Source organism: Bombina bombina, chromosome 6 (genome assembly GCF_027579735.1).
Source record: "Bombina bombina isolate aBomBom1 chromosome 6, aBomBom1.pri, whole genome shotgun sequence".
Classification (NCBI taxonomy): Eukaryota; Metazoa; Chordata; class Amphibia; order Anura; family Bombinatoridae; genus Bombina; species Bombina bombina.
The window spans coordinates 804,394,675-804,412,726 of record NC_069504.1 but is presented as its reverse complement, the minus strand read 5'-3'; the positions used below and the strand labels follow the sequence as shown (position 1 = coordinate 804,412,726).

Sequence of the window (18,052 nt, the reverse complement as noted above, 5' to 3'; positions counted from 1 at the left end):
TACACGGATGAAGGGAGGGACAAGGCAGGAACTTTAAACGGAGGGAACCACTGCCTGAAGTACCTTTCTCCCAAAAATAGCTTCCGAAGAAGCAAAAGTGTCAAATTTGTAAAATTTTGAAAAAGTGTGAAGTGAAGACCAAGTTGCAGCCTTGCAAATCTGTTCAACAGAGGCCTCATTTTTAAAGGCCCAGGTGGAAGCCACAGCTCTAGTAGAATGAGCTGTAATTCTTTCAGGAGGCTGCTGTCCAGCAGTCTCATAGGCTAAACGTATTATGCTACGAAGCCAAAAGGAGAGAGAGGTAGCCGAATCCTTTTGACCTCTCCTCTGTCCAGAGTAAACGACAAACAGGGAAGAAGTTTGACGAAAATCTTTAGTTGCCTGCAAATAGAACTTCAGGGCACGGACTACGTCCAGATTATGCAAAAGTGGTTCCTTCTTTGAAGAAGGGTTAGGACACAATGATGGAACAACAATCTCTTGATTGATATTCCTGTTAGAAACTACCTTAGGTAAGAACCCAGGTTTAGTACGCAGAACTACCTTGTCTGAATGAAAAATCAGATAAGGAGAATCACAATGTAAGGCAGATAACTCAGAGACTCTTCGAGCCGAAGAAATAGCCATCAAAAACAGAACTTTCCAAGATAACAGTTTGATATCAATGGAATGAAGGGGTTCAAATGGAACGCCTTGCAGAACGTTAAGAACTAAGTTTAAGCTCCACGGCGGAGCAACAGTCTTAAACACAGGCTTAATCCTAGCCAAAGCCTGACAAAAAGCCTGAACGTCTGGAACTTCTGCCAGACGCTTGTGTAGAAGAATAGACAGAGCAGAAATCTGTCCCTTTAACGAACTAGCGGATAAGCCCTTTTCTAAACCCTCTTGTAGAAAAGACAATATCCTAGGAATCCTAACCTTACTCCATGAGTAATTCTTGGATTCGCACCAATATAAATATTTACGCCATATCTTATGGTAAATTCTTCTGGTAACAGGTTTCCTAGCCTGTATTAAGGTATCAATAACCGACTCCGAGAAGCCACGCTTTGATAGAATCAAGCGTTCAATCTCCATGCAGTCAGCCTCAGAGAAATTAGATTTGGATGGTTGAAAGGACCCTGAATTAGAAGGTCCTGCCTCAGAGGCAGAGACCATGGTGGACAGGACGACATGTCCACTAGGTCTGCATACCAGGTCCTGCGTGGCCACGCAGGCGCTATCAGAATCACAGATGCTCTCTCCTGCTTGATCTTGGCAATCAGTCGAGGAAGCATCGGAAATGGTGGAAACACATAAGCCATGTTGAAGACCCAAGGGGCTGTCAGAGCATCTATCAGCACCGCTCCCGGGTCCCTGGACCTGGATCCGTAATAAGGAAGCTTGGCGTTCTGGCGAGACGCCATGAGATCCAGATCTGGTTTGCCCCAACGATGAATCAGTTGAGCGAAGACCTCCGGATGAAGTTCCCACTCCCCCGGATGAAAAGTCTGGCGACTTAGAAAATCCGCCTCCCAGTTCTCCACGCCTGGGATGTAGATCGCTGACAGGTGGCAAGAGTGCCCAGCGAATTATCTTTGAGACTTCCAACATCGCTAGGGAACTCCTGGTTCCCCCTTGATGATTGATGTAAGCCACAGTCGTGATGTTGTCCGACTGAAATCTGATGAACCTCAGAGTTGCTAACTGAGGCCAAGCTACAAGAGCATTGAATATTGCTCTCAACTCCAGAATATTTATTGGGAGGAGTTTCTCCTCCTGAGTCCATGATCCCTGAGCCTTCAGGGAATTCCAGACTGCGCCCCAACCTAGAAGGCTGGCGTCTGTTGTTACAATCGTCCAATCTGGCCTGCAAAAGGTCATCCCCTTGGACAGGTGGGGTCGAGAAAACCACCATAGAAGAGAATCTCTGGTCTCTTGATCCAGATTTAGTAGAGGGGACAAATCTGAGTAATCCCCATTCCACTGACTTAGCATGTACAATTGCAGCGGTCTGAGATGCAGGCTCGCAAATGGCACTATGTCCATTGCCGCGACCATTAAGCCAATTACTTCCATGCACTGAGCTACTGACGGGTGTGGAATGGAATAAAGGGCACGGCAAGCATTTAGAAGTTTTGATAACCTGGCCTCCGTCAGGTAAATTTTCATCTCCACAGAATCTATAAGAGTCCCTAGGAAGGAAACCCTTGTGAGTGGTAATAGAGAACTCTTTTCCACGTTCACCTTCCACCCATGCGACCTCAGAAATGCCAGAACTATCTCTGTATGAGACTTGGCAGTTTGAAAACTTGACGCTTGTATCAGAATGTCGTCTAGGTACGGAGCCACCGCTATGCCTCGCGGTCTTAGTACCGCCAGCAGTGAGCCCAGAACCTTTGTAAAGATTCTTGGAGCCGTAGCTAACCCGAAGGGAAGAGCTACAAACTGGTAATGCCTGTCTAGGAAGGCAAATCTTAGGTACCGATAATGATCCTTGTGAATCGGTATGTGAAGGTAGGCATCCTTTAAGTCCACTGTGGTCATGTACTGACCCCCTTGGATCATGGGTAGGATGGTTCGTATAGTTTCCATTTTGAATGATGGAACTCTTAGGAATTTGTTTAGGATTTTTAAATCCAAGATTGGTCTGAAGGTTCCCTCTTTCTTGGGAACCACAAACAGATTTGAATAGAATCCTTGCCCGTGTTCCATCCGCGGAACTGGGTGGATCACCCCTATTAGTAAGAGGTCTTGTACACAGCGTAGAAACGCCTCTTTCTTTATTTGGTTTGCTGACAACCTTGAAAGATGAAATCTCCCTTGTGGAGGAGAAGCTTTGAAGTCCAGAAGATATCCCTGAGATATGATCTCCAACGCCCAGGGATCCTGGACATCTCTTGCCCAACCCTTTGCCGAAGAGAGAAAGTCTGCCCCCCACTAGATCCGTTTCCGGATAGGGGGCCCTCTCTTCATTCTGTCTTAGGGGCAGCAGCAGGTTTTCTGGCCTGCTTGCCCTTGTTCCAGGACTGGTTAGTTTTCCAGCCCTGTCTGTAACGAGCAACAGCTCCTTCCTGTTTTGGAGCGGAGGAAGTTGATGCTGCTCCTGCCTTGAGGTTACGAAAGGCACGAAAATTAGACTGTTTGGCCTTTAATTTGGCCCTGTCCTGAGGCAGAGCATGGCCCTTACCTCCCGTAATGTCAGCGATAATTTCTTTCAAGCCGACCCAGAATAAGGTCTGCCCTTTGAAAGGAATATTAAGCAATTTAGATTTAGAAGTCACGTCAGCTGACCAGGATTTAAGCCATAACGCTCTGCGCGCTTGGATGGCGAATCCGGAGTTCTTAGCCGTAAGTTTGGTTAAATGTACGACGGCATCAGAAACAAATGCGTTAGCTAGCTTAAGTGCTTTAAGCTTGTTCATAATTTCATCCAATTGAGCTGAGCGAATGGCCTCTTCCAGAGACTCAAACCAGAATGCCGCCGCAGCAGTGACAGGCGCAATGCATGCAAGGGGCTGTAAGATATAACCTTGTTGAACAAACATTTTCTTAAGGTAACCTTCTAATTTTTTATCCATTGGATCTGAAAAAGCACAACTATCCTCCACCGGGATAGTGGTACGCTTAGCTAAAGTAGAAACTGCTCCCTCCACCTTAGGGACCATCTGCCATAAGTCTCGTGTGGTGGCGTCTATAGGAAACATTTTCCTAAATATGGGAGGAGGGGAAAAAGGCACACCGGGTCTATCCCACTCCTTGCTAATAATCTCTAAGTCTTTTAGGTATAGGAAACACGTCAGTACACACCGGTACCGCATAGTATCTATCCAACCTACATAATTTTTCTGGAATTGCAACCGTGTTACAATCATTCAGAGCCGCTAATACCTCCCCTAGCAATATGCGGAGGTTCTCAAGCTTAAATTTAAAATTAGAAATCTCTGAATCCAGTCTCCCTGGATCAGATCCGTCACCCACAGAATGAAGCTCTCCGTCTTCATGTTCTGCAATTGTGACACAGTATCGGACATGGCTCTCACATCATCAGCGCGCTCTGTCCTTAACCCAGAGCTATCACGCTTGCCTCTTAATTCTGGCAATTTAGATAATACTTCTGTCATAACAGTAGCCATGTCTTGCAAAGTGATTTGTAAGGGCCTCCCTGATGTACTTGGCGCCACAAAATCACGCACCTCCTGAGCGGGAGGCGAAGGTACTGACACGTGAGGAGAGTTAGTCGACATAACTTCCCCCTCGTTGTCTGGTGATAATTTCTTTACATGTAAAGACTGACTTTTATTTAAAGTTACATCAATGCATTTAGTACACATGTTTCTGTGGGGCTCCACATTGGCCTTCATACATAGTGAACAAACAGATTCATCTGTGTCAGACATGTTTAAACAGACTAGCAATGAGACTAGCAAGCTTGGAAAATACTTTTCAAATAAATTTACAAGCAATATAAAAAACGCTACTGTGCCTTTAAGAAGCACAAAAAGCTGTCACAGTTGAAATAACAATGAACCAAATTAGTTATAGCAACCAAATTTTCACAGTAAATGTATTAAGTTAGCAAAGGATTGCACCCACCAGCAAATGGATGATTAACCCCTTAATACCCAAAAACGGATAACAATCTAATAATTAACGTTTTTATCACAGTCAAACACACTGTCACAGGTCTGCTGTGACTGATTACCTCCCTCAAAATGAATTTTGAAGACCCCTGAGCTCTCTAGAGATGTCCTGGATCATGGAGGATGAAGTAGGAAGATTTTTACTGTGCAAAAGAGCGCTAAAATAGGCCCCTCCCACTCATATTACAACAGTGGGGAAGCTCAGTTAACTGTTTCTATGCAGAAACAAAAGTTAGCCATGTGGTAAAAATCATGCCCCAATAAGTTTTATCACCAAGTACCTCACAAAAAACGATTAACATGCCAGTAAACGTTTTGAACATACATTTTAAAAGTTATGAAGTGTTATTAATAAGCCTGCTACCAGTCGCTTTTACTGCAGTTAAGGCTCATACATTACTTCAGTATTAACAGTATTTTCTAAGTCAAATTCCATTCCCTAGAAAAATACTTCAGTGTACACACATTCATCAGCCTAATACCAGTCGCTACCACTACATTTAAGGCTGAACTTACATTACATTGGTATCAGCAGTATTTTCTCAGTCAATTCCATTGCTTAGAAAAATAATTTACTGCACATACCTCGTTTGCAGGGGGGCCCTGCATGCTATTCCCTTTTTCTGAAGTTACCTCACTCCTCAGAATGTGCGAGAACAGCCAGTGGATCTTAGTTACGTCTGCTAAGATCATAGAAAACGCAGGCAGATTCTTCTTCTAATGCTGCCTGAGAACAAACAGCACACTCCGGTGCCATTTAAAATAACAAACTTTTGATTGAAGAAATAAACTAAGTTTAAAAACACCACAGACCTCTCACAACGACCTATCTTTAGTTAGGTTGCAAGAGAATGACTGGATATGACATGTGAGGGGAGGAGCTATATAGCAGCTCTGCTTGGGTGATCCTCTTGCAACTTCCTGTTGGGGAAGAGATATAATCCCATAAGTAATGGATGACCCGTGGACTGACTACACTTAACAAGAGAAAAATCCAATTTCTTCAGACACCAAAACTTCACCTACTCTTTGCACTGAAGGCAAGGAGAATGACTGCGGATTGTGGGAAGGGAGGTGATACTTAAAGGTTTGACTGTGGTGCTCTTTTGCCTCCTCCTGCTGGCCAGGAGTGACATTCCCAACAGTAATTGATGATTCCGTGGACTCATCATATCTTAGGAAAGAAAACAAAAAATATTAATTTTAGAATTCAGATAGAGCATACCATTTTAACCAACTTTCCAATTTACTCGTATAATCAAATTTGCTTCATTCTCTTTGTATCCTTTGTTGAAGGAGCCGCAATGCACTAGTGATTAGCCAATGACAAGAGGCATATTTATGTGCAGCCACCAATTGGCAGCAAGCTCCCAGTAGGCATTGCTGCTCCTGAGCCTACCTAGGTATGCTTTTCAACAAAATGTTATTGTTAAACCACATAAACCAGAAATATAAAAGAGCCCCAGCGAGCATGGCTTTTCACATCTGATCCTGAGAATACTATATAAATTGGGTCCTATGTGTTTACCCCCCACAAAGGGATCCTGAGCAAAAATTACTTGGTCTAATTGGTTAGAGCATGTCATTTTCTTGCTGCTTGCAGAGTTCCACAGCAAGCAGCAAGAAAATGACATGCTCTAACCAATTAGACCAAGTAATTTTTCAGAACTCTGAATTCAGAACTAACTATGTTTTTAACCTGTTTTTATCAGGCAGCTAAGAGGTTAATCTTCTTCTGTTTAGCCTATAAATTGACTAGGTTGTAACATAGACAACAGTCTATGAGTAAGCGCCACTGGGGGCACGAAACGCGTAAGACCTCTTGTCCGGTTTGTTTAGCCTGTCTGTCAGTCTGCCTTTTTTTATCCAGCTACTTGCTACAATAAAGAATTCATTTTTAAGTACCTTTTTCGTCCGTGGGTCTGTTTGTAGTGCCTGCCACCTGCTCTCTTTGTACCAAGTAATTTTTCTAGTACAATGTCCCTTTAAAGTTATATTAAAGTTCAAAAACTTTCAATGCACGTTAAAGTGTGAAGCAAGTGCACATGGTGATGATTAACATAATAGTTCAAAATCCTTGTTTTAGAGAAATATTTTACCTTTTATTGTGACCTTGTAAGCTGCATCTAGCTGCCTCCTTGCAAGCTGTGTGTTTTCATAGTTATGACAAGCGGGTGTTGGAGCCAACAGGAAGGCCATTATTTGGAAATCTACAGCAGCACACTTATGCTGTTGTTTTTTTTAATAGAATCAGCTTTCACAGCAGCGTGAGAGCTTGCAACTATAGATTTAACATATGCACTCATTTTATACTTTATTAACATGCAACAAAAGCTTTTCAAACTTACTATAATGCAAACAATATTTAAATAGTCTCTTTCTCTTTCATGATTCTCTTTCATGCGAGTTTAAACAACTTTCTATCTCACTTCTATTAACAAATTGTCTTTGTTTTCTTGGGATCCTTATTGAAAAGCGGGAACGTAAGCTTAGAATACCATGAGAAGGAAGCACATTTGATAAAAGAAGTAGATTTTCACACACAAAGTCCCCCTCTGCAGCTCAAGGCTATGGCGGCAAGTAAGGTTGAGAGTGGGAAAATAAGTAAACTCACCCGGCACTCCTCAGGTTGTTATGCGAATACGGCTCCACTTTGCGGTTGCGGATTAACCACCTGGTAGTATAGGATATACTCCGACTGCATCCAGGGTCTTGTCTCCGCCAGCCTCCCATGCACCAACCTAATTTGAACGATGAGCCGGGTGAGCGTGAGCGTGTTCCCAGCCGTCGATTGCAGCACAAGCTGCTAACACAGTAGACTCCTCCTTGCTCAACGTTGAGCCGTGATGTGCGCCAATCCAAACCACTGCTGTTCCGTATGCACGCCAGGGCTCAGCTGGAAAGTAGTGAGTAATCAGACATAGGAAGAACCCAGCGAGCCTCAAGGCGAGTGCATAAAAGACTTTATTGGAGATAATAATAAAAATGGCATAAAAGCTTATTGCCCTAGCATCAGGGGTAGGAAAAACAGGTCCAGGTAAAAAAACAGGTAGATTGAATACTTTTTTTTTTTTTTTTTTTTTAAGTACAAGCTCTGTCTGAATCACAATAGAAAAATGTTGGGTTCCATATCCCATTAAAGGGACAGTAAACACCTTGTAATTATTTTCTCCTCTTGTCCAAACCTCATGACACCTAGTTATATGCAAAAAACAAAATGTATGCTTACCTGATAAATTTATTTATTTATTGACACGATGAGTCCACGGATCATCTAATTACTATTGGGAATATCACTCCTGCCCAGCAGGAGGCGTCAAAAAGAACCACAGCAAAGCTGTTAAATATCACCTCCCTTCCCTCCAACCCCAGTCATTTGACCGAAGCAAAGGAGAGAAAGGAATCAACAAGGTGCAGAGGTGTCTGAAGTTTATAACATACCAACAAAACCTATCCAAAAAGAACAGGGTGGGCCGTGGACTCATCGTGTCAAGAAATAAATAAATTTATCAGGTAAGCATAAATTTTGTTTTCTTTCTAATGACACGATGAGTCCACGGATCATCTAATTACTATTGGGAATCAATACCCAAGTACACAGATGATAAGGGAGGGACAAGACAGGGAACCTAAACGGAAGGCACCACTGCTTGAAGAACCTTTCTCCCAAAAGAGGCCTCAGCCGAGGCAAAAGTGTCAAATTTATAGAATTTTGAAAAAGTGTGAAGAGAGGACCAAGTTGCAGCCTTGCAAATCTTTCTCCACAGAAGCTTCATTTTTAAATGCACAGGAAGAGGAAACAGCCCTCGTAGAATGAGCCGTAACTCTCTCAGGAGGCTGCTGTCCAATCTGAAACTACTTTAGGGAGAAACCCTAACTTAGTACGCAAAACTACCTTATCCGAATAAAAAATATGGTAAGGAGACTCATACTGTAATGTCGAGAGCTCTGACACTCTACGAGCAGATGAAATAGCAACAAGAAACAAAACTTTCCAAGATAACAACTTAAAATCTAAGGAATGCATAGGCTCAAACGGAGCCCCTTGAAGAACCTTAAGAACTAAATTAAGACTCCAGGGAGGAGTAACTGGCTTGAACACAGGGCTGATCCTGACCAAGGCCTGACAAAACGATTGCACGTCTGGTACGTCGGCCAGACGTTTATGTAACAAAATAGACAAGGCAGATATTTGACCCTTTAGGGAACTTGCCGATAAACCCTTCTCCAAACCTTCTTGGAGAAAGGACAGAATTCTAGGAATCCTAACTCTACTTCAAGAGTAGCCCTTGGATTCACAGCAATACAGATATTTACGCCATATCTCATGATACATTTTTCTAGTCACAGATTTACAAGCCTGAATCATGGTCTCAATGACCGATTCCGAAAATTCACACTTGGATAAAATTAAGCGTTCAATCTCCAAGCAGTCAGCTTCAGAGAAACTAGATTTGGATGAAGGAAGGGCCCTTGAAGTAGAAGGTCCTTTCTCAAAGGAAGTCTCCAAGGTGGAAGAGATGACATGTCCACCAGGTCTGCATACCAAATCCTGCGAGGCCACGCAGGTGCAATGAGGATCACTGACGCCCTCTCCTGCTTGATTCGAGCAATGACCCGAAGTACCGCTAAGGCATCTATCAGTACAGCCTGAGGGTCCCTTGAACTCGACCCGTACCTCGGAAGCTTGGCATTCTGCTGAGATGCCATGAGATCCAATTCCGGCAGACCCCATTTGAGAATCAGACTGGAAAACACTTCCGGATGGAGTTCCCACTCCCCCGGGTGAAAGGTCTGACTGCTCAGGAAGTCCGCCTCCCAGTTGTCTACTCCTTGGTTGTGGATCACCGACAGTCAGCAATTGTGGGTCTCCGCCCACTGAATTATCTTGGGTACCTCTGTCATGGCCAAGGAACTCTGAGTTCCTCCCTGATGGTTGATGTAAGCCACTGACGTTATGTTGTCCGACTGGAACCTGATGAACTGGGCCGAGGCTAACTGAGGCCAGGACAGAAGAGCACTGAAGATTGCTCTCAGCTCCAGAATGTTTATGAGTAGAACAACCTCCGACCGAGTCCATGTTCCCTGAGCCTTTAGAGAGCCCCAGACTGCTCCCCATCCCAGAAGACTGGCGTCCGTTGTCACAATCACCCAGGTGGGTCTGCGGAAGCAAGTTCCGTGGGAGAGCTGGTCCTGAGACAACCACCAAAGAAGAGAATCCCTTGTCTCCCGTTCCAGATGTAATTGTGGAGACAGGTCCGCATAATCTCAATTCTACTGCCTGATCATGCATAACTGCAGAGGTCTGAGGTGGAAACGGGCAAACGGGATGATGTCCATAACTGCAACCATCAGACCGATTACCTCCATACATTGAGCCACTGAAGGCCGAGGAGAAGACTGAAGCGCTAGATAAGAATCGAAAATCTTTAATTTCCTGACTTCTGTCAGAAATATCTTCATTGAAAAGGAATCTATTATGGTTCCCAAAAAAACTACCCTTGTAGTTGGAACCAAGGAACTCTTTTCCAAGTTCACCTTCCATCCGTGAAATTGCAGGAAGGATAACAACATTTCCGTGTGGGATTTTGCCTGTTGAAAGGATGGTGCCTGAACCAGAATGTCGTCCAGATAAGATGCCACTGGAATGCCCCGCAACCGGAGCACCGCCAACAGTGATCCCAGAACCTTTGAAAAAATTCTGGGAGCTGTGGCGAGGCCGAATGGAAGAGCCACAAACTGGAAGTGTTTGTCTAGAAAAGCAAACCTCATAAACTTGTGATGGTCCTTGTGGATGGGAACATGCATGTACGCGTCCTTTAAATCTACCGTTGTCATAAATTGACCCTCTTGAACCAAGGGAAGAATGGAACAAATAGTTTCCATCTTGAAGGACGGTACTTTGAGGAACTTGTTTAGGCTTTTGAGATCTAGAATTGGTCTGAAAGTTCCCTCTCTTTTGGGACCTTGCTCGGGACAGGAACTATCACTCCTAGGTCGGAAAGGTATTGAACACAGTGTAAGAACGCCTCTCTTTTTGTCTGGTCTACAGATAAACTTGAGAGAAGAAACCTGCCCCTGGGAGGAAAGGTTTTGAACTCTAGTTTGTATCCCTGGGACACGATGTCCACCGCCCAGGGATCCTGGACATCCCGAACCCAAGCCTGAGCGAAGAAAAAAAGTCTACCCCCCCACAAGATCTGGTCCCAGATCGGGGGCAGATCCTTCATGCTGTCTTTGAGTCAATAGCAGGCTTCTTGGATTGTTTTCCCTTGTTCCAAGACTGGTTAGGCATCCAGGAAGGCTTAGACTGTTCCTGCTTGGAAGAAGGAGAGGAGGGCTTATTTTTGAAGTTTCAAAAGGAACGAAAATTGCTCGGACGTCGATTCAGCTTATTTCTCTTGTCCTGAGGGAAGAAATGACCCTTTCCTCCCGTAATGTCAGAAATTATTTCCACCAACCCCGGCCTAAACAAGGTCTTCCCCTTGTAGGGAATAGCCAAAAGCTTAGACGACACATCCGCAGACTAAGATTTTAACCATAAGGCTCCGCGGGCCAGCACAGCAAAACCAGAAATCTTTGCTCCCAGTTTAATAACCTGTAGGGAAGCATCCGTATGAATTGGCCAACTTAAGGGCCTTGATCCTATACTGGATCTCTTCAAGGGGAGTGTCTGTCCTAATAGAATCAGACAACACATCAAACCAGTATGCCGCAGCACTAGTGACGGTAGCAATGCACACTGCAGGTTGCCATTGTAAACCCTAGTGTACATACATCTTGAGTAACCCCTCTAATTCTTTGTCCATAGGATCTTTAAAAGAACAACTATCCTCTATGGGAATAGTGGTCCTCTTAGCCAGAGTGGAAATTGCCCCTTCCACCTTGGGTACTGTCTGCCAAGACTCCTTAATAGAATCTGCTATAGGAAACATCTTTTTAAATATAGAGGATGGAGAAAAAGGGATACCTGGTCTCTCCCATTCCTTAGCAATAATCTCTGTAGCTCGATCTGGTACAGGAAAAACCTCCACCATGGATGGTACATCAAAATATTTGTTTAGCTTACTGGATTTCTTAGGATTGACTACGACCGTGGTGTCGCTGTCGTCCAGTGTAGCTAAAACCTCCTTAAGTAACAGACGGAGGTGTTCTAGCTTAAACCTGAAGGATACAACTTCAGTATCAGCAGAAGGAATTACACTGTCTGAGATTTCACCCTCAGATGCTACCGAAGTATCCTCCTCCTCAGGCTTCTGGGAGGGGGCATCCAAAATAGCAACAACTGTGTCAGTAACCTCACTTACTGATTGTGTATTTTTCCTCTTGCGCTTTCCCTGCAGCATGGGAAAAGCAGACAACACATCAGAAACCGCAGAGGACATGAGGGAATCGATGTTTTGCAACGTAACTCCAGGTGGAGTAAGAGAAGAAGCGCAGGGACCTGGAAGAGTGGATGATAAATTTTGGGACATATGAGAAGAAAGCTGCGGCATATCTTGAACATTGTCAGAGGACTCCTGAACAGCATCCGCCCTAGACAATGTTGGCTCAGATAAAAAATCTATTTCTATAATGTAAAGTTCTCTCAATACATGCGGAACAGAAAGGGATTGGTGGTTCAACATTAGCATCAAAACATAAAGAACATGTAACATCTTGCAGGGCCTCTTGGTCCATCTTTATTTACCAAAAAACTGAATAAATAGATAGATAACTGATATTTTATTAAGAAAATACCTCACAAAAAAATGTTACTGTTCCTTTAAATTTTTAAATATAAACTGCTTTATTTTTAAGCAAAATAATAAAGTAACATAAGGAAAAATTAAATACTCCGGACACCTTTACACCTCAGCTTAACATTGCTGAGGTGCTTACCTGCCTGACTAACACCAGAGTGTATACATTGTTAGATGATTCGGACTCAACCTCTTTATTCTGTCAATTGAAGTCCGTAATACAGCCAAAAACTGTGACAAAGCTTTCCTTGCCACGGAACACAGGAAGTATAAGGGAGAGGTGTGCAACAAAATTTGCTGCTTCCGTTAACCCCGCCCATCGCGGCGTTACAAGAAAAAACTTCCCTCTAACCAAAAGTATAGTAATGCTGTTGTATAAAGTAAAAAACACCACCTCTGAGCCTGCTCCTCGTCCCCAGTGCCTGCTATTACTGCCCGTAATAAAATATTCTCCAAGTCATAGGAGAACTCATTTTGTCCCAAATTTGTTTAATTTATTTTAAAGTGCCATCTTTTATTCTGAATAACGTTCCCAGAAAATAAAAAGTCAGCACTTACCTTTATAAATCTGCTGCCAGCAAGGCAGCTCACTAGAATAAGAGGCATGATCCCTCACATGGACCAGTGGAGAAAAATGCAAAGACTGAATCTTACTCAGGCTTTAGAAAATAGGGCAGCATTAGCATATGGGAGGCGCAGTGACGATTATACCCCACAAGTTCCCATTGCTCTAATGACTGATATGGACTACGGCTACACCCTAGTACAAAGCAGCACAATCTTGCACTACTTAAAAAATAATAAAATCTTGCTTGAAGAATCTTCATTCTAACACCTAACTTTACCACTTCCTTGCTCAAACCTAGGCAAAGAGAATGACTGGGGTTGGAGGGAAGGGAGGTGATATTTAACAGCTTTGCTGTGGTGCTCTTTGCCGCCTCCTGCTGGGCAGGAGTGATATTCCCAATAGTAATTAGATGATCCGTGGACTCATCGTGTCATTAGAAAGAAATAAACTTTAAACTTTCCCTGACAAGGCTTTTTTTAAATCTTTTTATTTTTTAAAAAAAGTGTCTGCTGCTTTACAGTTTTACTGGTTGTGGCTGTTTTGTAATTAATTTGTACCCAAGATTTCTCAGTCCCCAGCTTATTGTATTTTATTTATCAGAACAAGCACATAACTTGTAATATTCCATTCACATGTATTGCTATTTTATAACAAGCTCAAATAGCAGTTTTCACCTTTAACAGGGCTTGACAAATCCACTGCAACTTGGCCAGAATCTGTGAGTGCTGTTTTGCCCTCACCTACAGCATCCTTTTAAAGGGTATATTTGCTCCATAGAACCATCTGCATAGTGCTGCAAATTGGGTGCAGCTTGATGGGAACTGTAGTTATATTGAGCACATAGAAACTACAGCTCCCATCAAGCTCCACAAGATTTAAAGTGCAACTGGTGATCACAGTGCCACCGGATAATAGTCCAGAAAATTATTCTTTGATGCTACAACAGCACAACCCAGGTAAGTAACCAACATCAATGTGTGTTTTAATCAAGAAGATACATACCTGCTCTTTATTGCCCCTGTTTGTATATGGCAATCAAGGGATTAATTTGCCGCTGCATGTGCTTTCAGGCAATCAAGGGTTAAATCACTGCTGTGAGTGTGTGATATGGCAATGGTATTGAAACTTGATTGCCCCTATGTGTCTATTTAATTAAGGCATTAATGCATTGCTCTCTTTTCTGGTTCTTAAAGTTCTGAATACATTCACCAAGCACAAAATAGAAATGATAGAATTTAAATAGTTACTACAAAACACCACATTAAACATAACTCACACTAAAAACATGTCTGCCTAGTTCTGGGATTATTACATATCCGTATCTCCTAATCCTTTTATACAGTACCTACTATTACCAAACATACTTTTTCCAGAAATCACATGTGAGTAAACACAAGGATGCAGGCAAGTGAGAGACTAAAGGGACAGTAAAGTCAAAATGAAGCATTCATGATTCAGATAGAGCATGTCATTTTAAACAACTTTTTAATTTACTTTAATTATGAAATTTGCTTTGCTCTCTTGGTATCTTTTGTTGAAGAGTAAACCTAGGTAGGCTGATAGGAGCTCAGGAGCGTGCATGTGTCTTTAGCATTCTATCGGCCAGATTACAAGTTTTGCGTTAGAGGCTATGCGGTGCTAACTAGCAGTTTTCTCTCACCGCTCACTTACCTGCAGCGCTGGTATTACAGGTTTTTACAAACCCGGCGTTAAAAGACAAGAAGCGAGCGTGGAGCAAAATTGTGCTCCTTACCGCACTTCAATACCAGCGCTGCTTAAGTCAGCGGTGAGCTGGTCGTACATGCTTGTGCACGATTTCCCCATAGGAATCAACAGGGAGAGCCGGCTGAGAAAAAGTCTAACACCTGCCAAAAAGCAGCGTAAAACTCAGTAACACAGCCCCATTGATTCCTATGGGGAAACACTTTTTATGTTTATACCTAACACCCTAACATGAACCCTGAGTCTAAACACTCCTAATCTTACACTTATTAACCCCTAATCTGCCACCCCCGACATCGCTGACACCTACATTATTCTTATTAACCCCTAATCTGCTGCTCCGTACACCGCCGCCACCTGCATTATACTTATTAACCCCTAATCTGCTGCCCTAACATCGCCGAAACCTACATTATTTTTATTAACCCCTAATCTGCCGCCCCGACATCGTTGTCACCTACATTATACTTATTAACCCCTAATCTACCGCTCCGGACACCGCCGCCACCTACATTATACTTATTAACCCCTAATCTACCGCTCCGGACACCGCCGCCACCTACATTATACTTATTAACCCCTAATCTACTGCCCCCAACATCGCCGACACCTACATTATACTTATTAACCCCTAATCTACCGCTCCGGACACCGCCGCCACCTACATTATACTTATTAACCCCTAATCTACTGCCCCCAACATCGCCGACACCTACATTATTTTTATTAACCCCTAATCTGCCGCCCCCAACATCGTCGCCACCTACATTATATTTATTAAACCCTAATCTACCGCTCCGGACATCGCCGCCACTATAATAAACATATTAACCCCTAAACCGACGCACTTCCCGCCTCGCAAACATTAGTTAAATATTATTAGCGCCTAATCTGCCGTCCCTAACATCGCCGCCACCTACCTACATTTATTAACCCCTAATCTGCCGCCCCCAACATTGCCACCACTATATTATATATATTAACCCCTAAATCTAACCCTATCACCCCCTAACTTAAATATAATTACAATAAAAATTAATATTATTAACTAAATAATTCCTATTTAAAACTAAATACTTACTTATAAAATAAACCCTAAGATAGCTACAATATAACATAGTTACATTGTATCTAGCTTAGGGTTTATTTTTATTTTACAGGCAAGTTTGTATTTATTTTAACTAGGTAGAATAGTTACTAAATAGTTATTAACTATTTACTAACTACCTAGCTAAAATAAATACAAATTTACCTGTAAAATAAAACCTAACCTAAGTTACAATAACACCTAACACTATACTACAATTAAATAAATTAAAAACAATTAAATAAATTAAATTAAATTAGCTAAATCACAAAAAAAAAAACACTAAATTACAGAAAATAATAAACAAATTACAAGATATTGAAACTAATTACACCTAATCTAATAGCCCTATCAAAATAAACCGCCCCCCAAAAATAAAAAAAAACCCTAGCCTAAACTAAACTACCAAAAGACCTTAAAAAGTGCCTTTTGCGGGGCAGTGCCCCAAAGAAATCAGCTCTTTTACCTGTAAAGAAAAAAATACAAACAACCCCCCCAACAGTAAAACCCACGACCCACACAACCAACCCCCCAAATAAAATACTAACTAAAAAAACCTAAGCTCCCCATTGCCCTGAAAAGGGCATTTGGATGGGCATTGCCCTTAAAAGGGCAGTTAGCTCTTTTGCGGCCCAAAGCCCTAACCTAAAAATAAAACCCACCCAATACACCCTTAAAAAAACCTAACACTAACCCCCTGAAGATCCACTTACTGTTCTGAAGACCGGACATCCATCCTCAAGGAAGCGGCAGAAGTCTTCTTCCAACCGGGCCGAAGTCCTCAACGAAGCCGGGAGAAGTCTTCATCCAAGCCGGGCGAAGTGGTCCTCCAGACGGGCAGAAGTCTTCATCCAGACGGCATCTTCTATCTTCATCCATCCGACGTGGAGCAGTTCCATCTTCAAGGCATCCGACGCGGAGCATCCTCTTCATCCAGAGTCTTCTTACTGAATGATGGTTTCTTTAAGGGACGTCATCCAAGATGGCGTCCCTTAGATTCCGATTGGCTGATAGAATTCTATCAGCAAATCGGAATTAAGGTAGAAAAAATCCTATTGGCTGATTGAGCTTGCATTCTATTGACTGATTGGAACAGCCAATAGAATGCAAGCTCAATCCTATTGGCTGATTGGATCAGCCAATAGGATTTTACTTCAATCCTATTGGCTGATTGCATCAGCCAATAGGATTTTTTCTACCTTAACTCCGATTGGCTGATAGAATTCTATCAGCCAATCGGTATCTAAGGGATTCCATCTTGGATGACGTCACTTAAAGGAACCGTCATTCAGTAAGAAGACTCCGGATGAAGAGGATGATCCACGTCGGATGTCTTGAAGATGGAGCCGCACCGCGTCGGATGGATGAAGATAGAAGATGCCGTCTGGATGAAGACTTCTGCCCGTCTGGAGGACCACTTCACCCGGCTTGGATGAAGACTTCTCCCGGCTTCGTTAAGGACTTCGGCCCGGTTGGATGAAGACTTCGGCCCGGTTGGATGAAGACTTCGGCCCGGTTGGATGAAGACTTCGGCCCGGTTGGATGAAGACTTCGGCCCGGTTGGATGAAGACTTCGGCCCGGTTGGATGAAGACTTCGGCCCGGTTGGATGAAGACTTCGGCCCGGTTGGATGAAGACTTCGGCCCGGTTGGATGAAGACTTCGGCCCGGTTGGATGAAGACTTCGGCCCGGTTGGATGAAGACTTCGGCCGCTTACTTGAGGATGGATGTCCGGTCTTCAGAACAGTAAGTCGATCTTCAGGGGGTTAGTGTTAGGTTTTTTTAAGGGTGTATTGGGTGGGTTTTATTTTTAGGTTAGGGCTTTGGGCCGCAAAAGAGCTAACTGCCCTTTTAAGGGCAATGCCCATCCAAATGCCCTTTTCAGGGCAATGGGGAGCTTAGGTTTTTTTAGTTAGTATTTTATTTGGGGGGTTGGTTGTGTGGGTCGTGGGTTTTACTGTTGGGGGGTTGTTTGTATTTTATTTTTTACAGGTAAAAGAGCTGATTTCTTTGGGGCACTGCCCCGCAAAAGGCCCTTTTAAGGTCTATTGGTAGTTTAGGCTAGGGTTTTTTTTTATTTTGGGGGGGGCTTTTTTATTTTGATAGGGCTATTAGATTAGGTGTAATTAGTTTCAATATCTTGTAATTTGTTTATTATTTTCTGTAATTTAGTGTTTTTTTGTGATTTAGCTAATTTAATTGTTTTTAATTATGCTAAATTATTTAATTGTAGCGTAGTGTTAGGTGTTATTGTAGCTTAGGTTAAGTTTTATTTTACAGGTAAATTTGCATTTATTTTAGCTAGGTAGTT

At 42.9% G+C, this 18,052-nt stretch overlaps 1 protein-coding gene across 1 annotated transcript in view; it reads right to left on the bottom strand.

Moving 5' to 3' along the window:
* ELMOD3 (ELMO domain containing 3) overlaps positions 1-18,052 on the bottom strand; it is a 212,405-nt gene that overhangs the window by 121,177 nt on the left and 73,176 nt on the right. Inside the window, exon 8 of the mRNA XM_053719453.1 lies at positions 12,165-12,186. Coding sequence (XP_053575428.1) covers positions 12,165-12,186 — 22 coding nt within the window. The remainder of the gene's footprint in view (positions 1-12,164; positions 12,187-18,052) is intronic.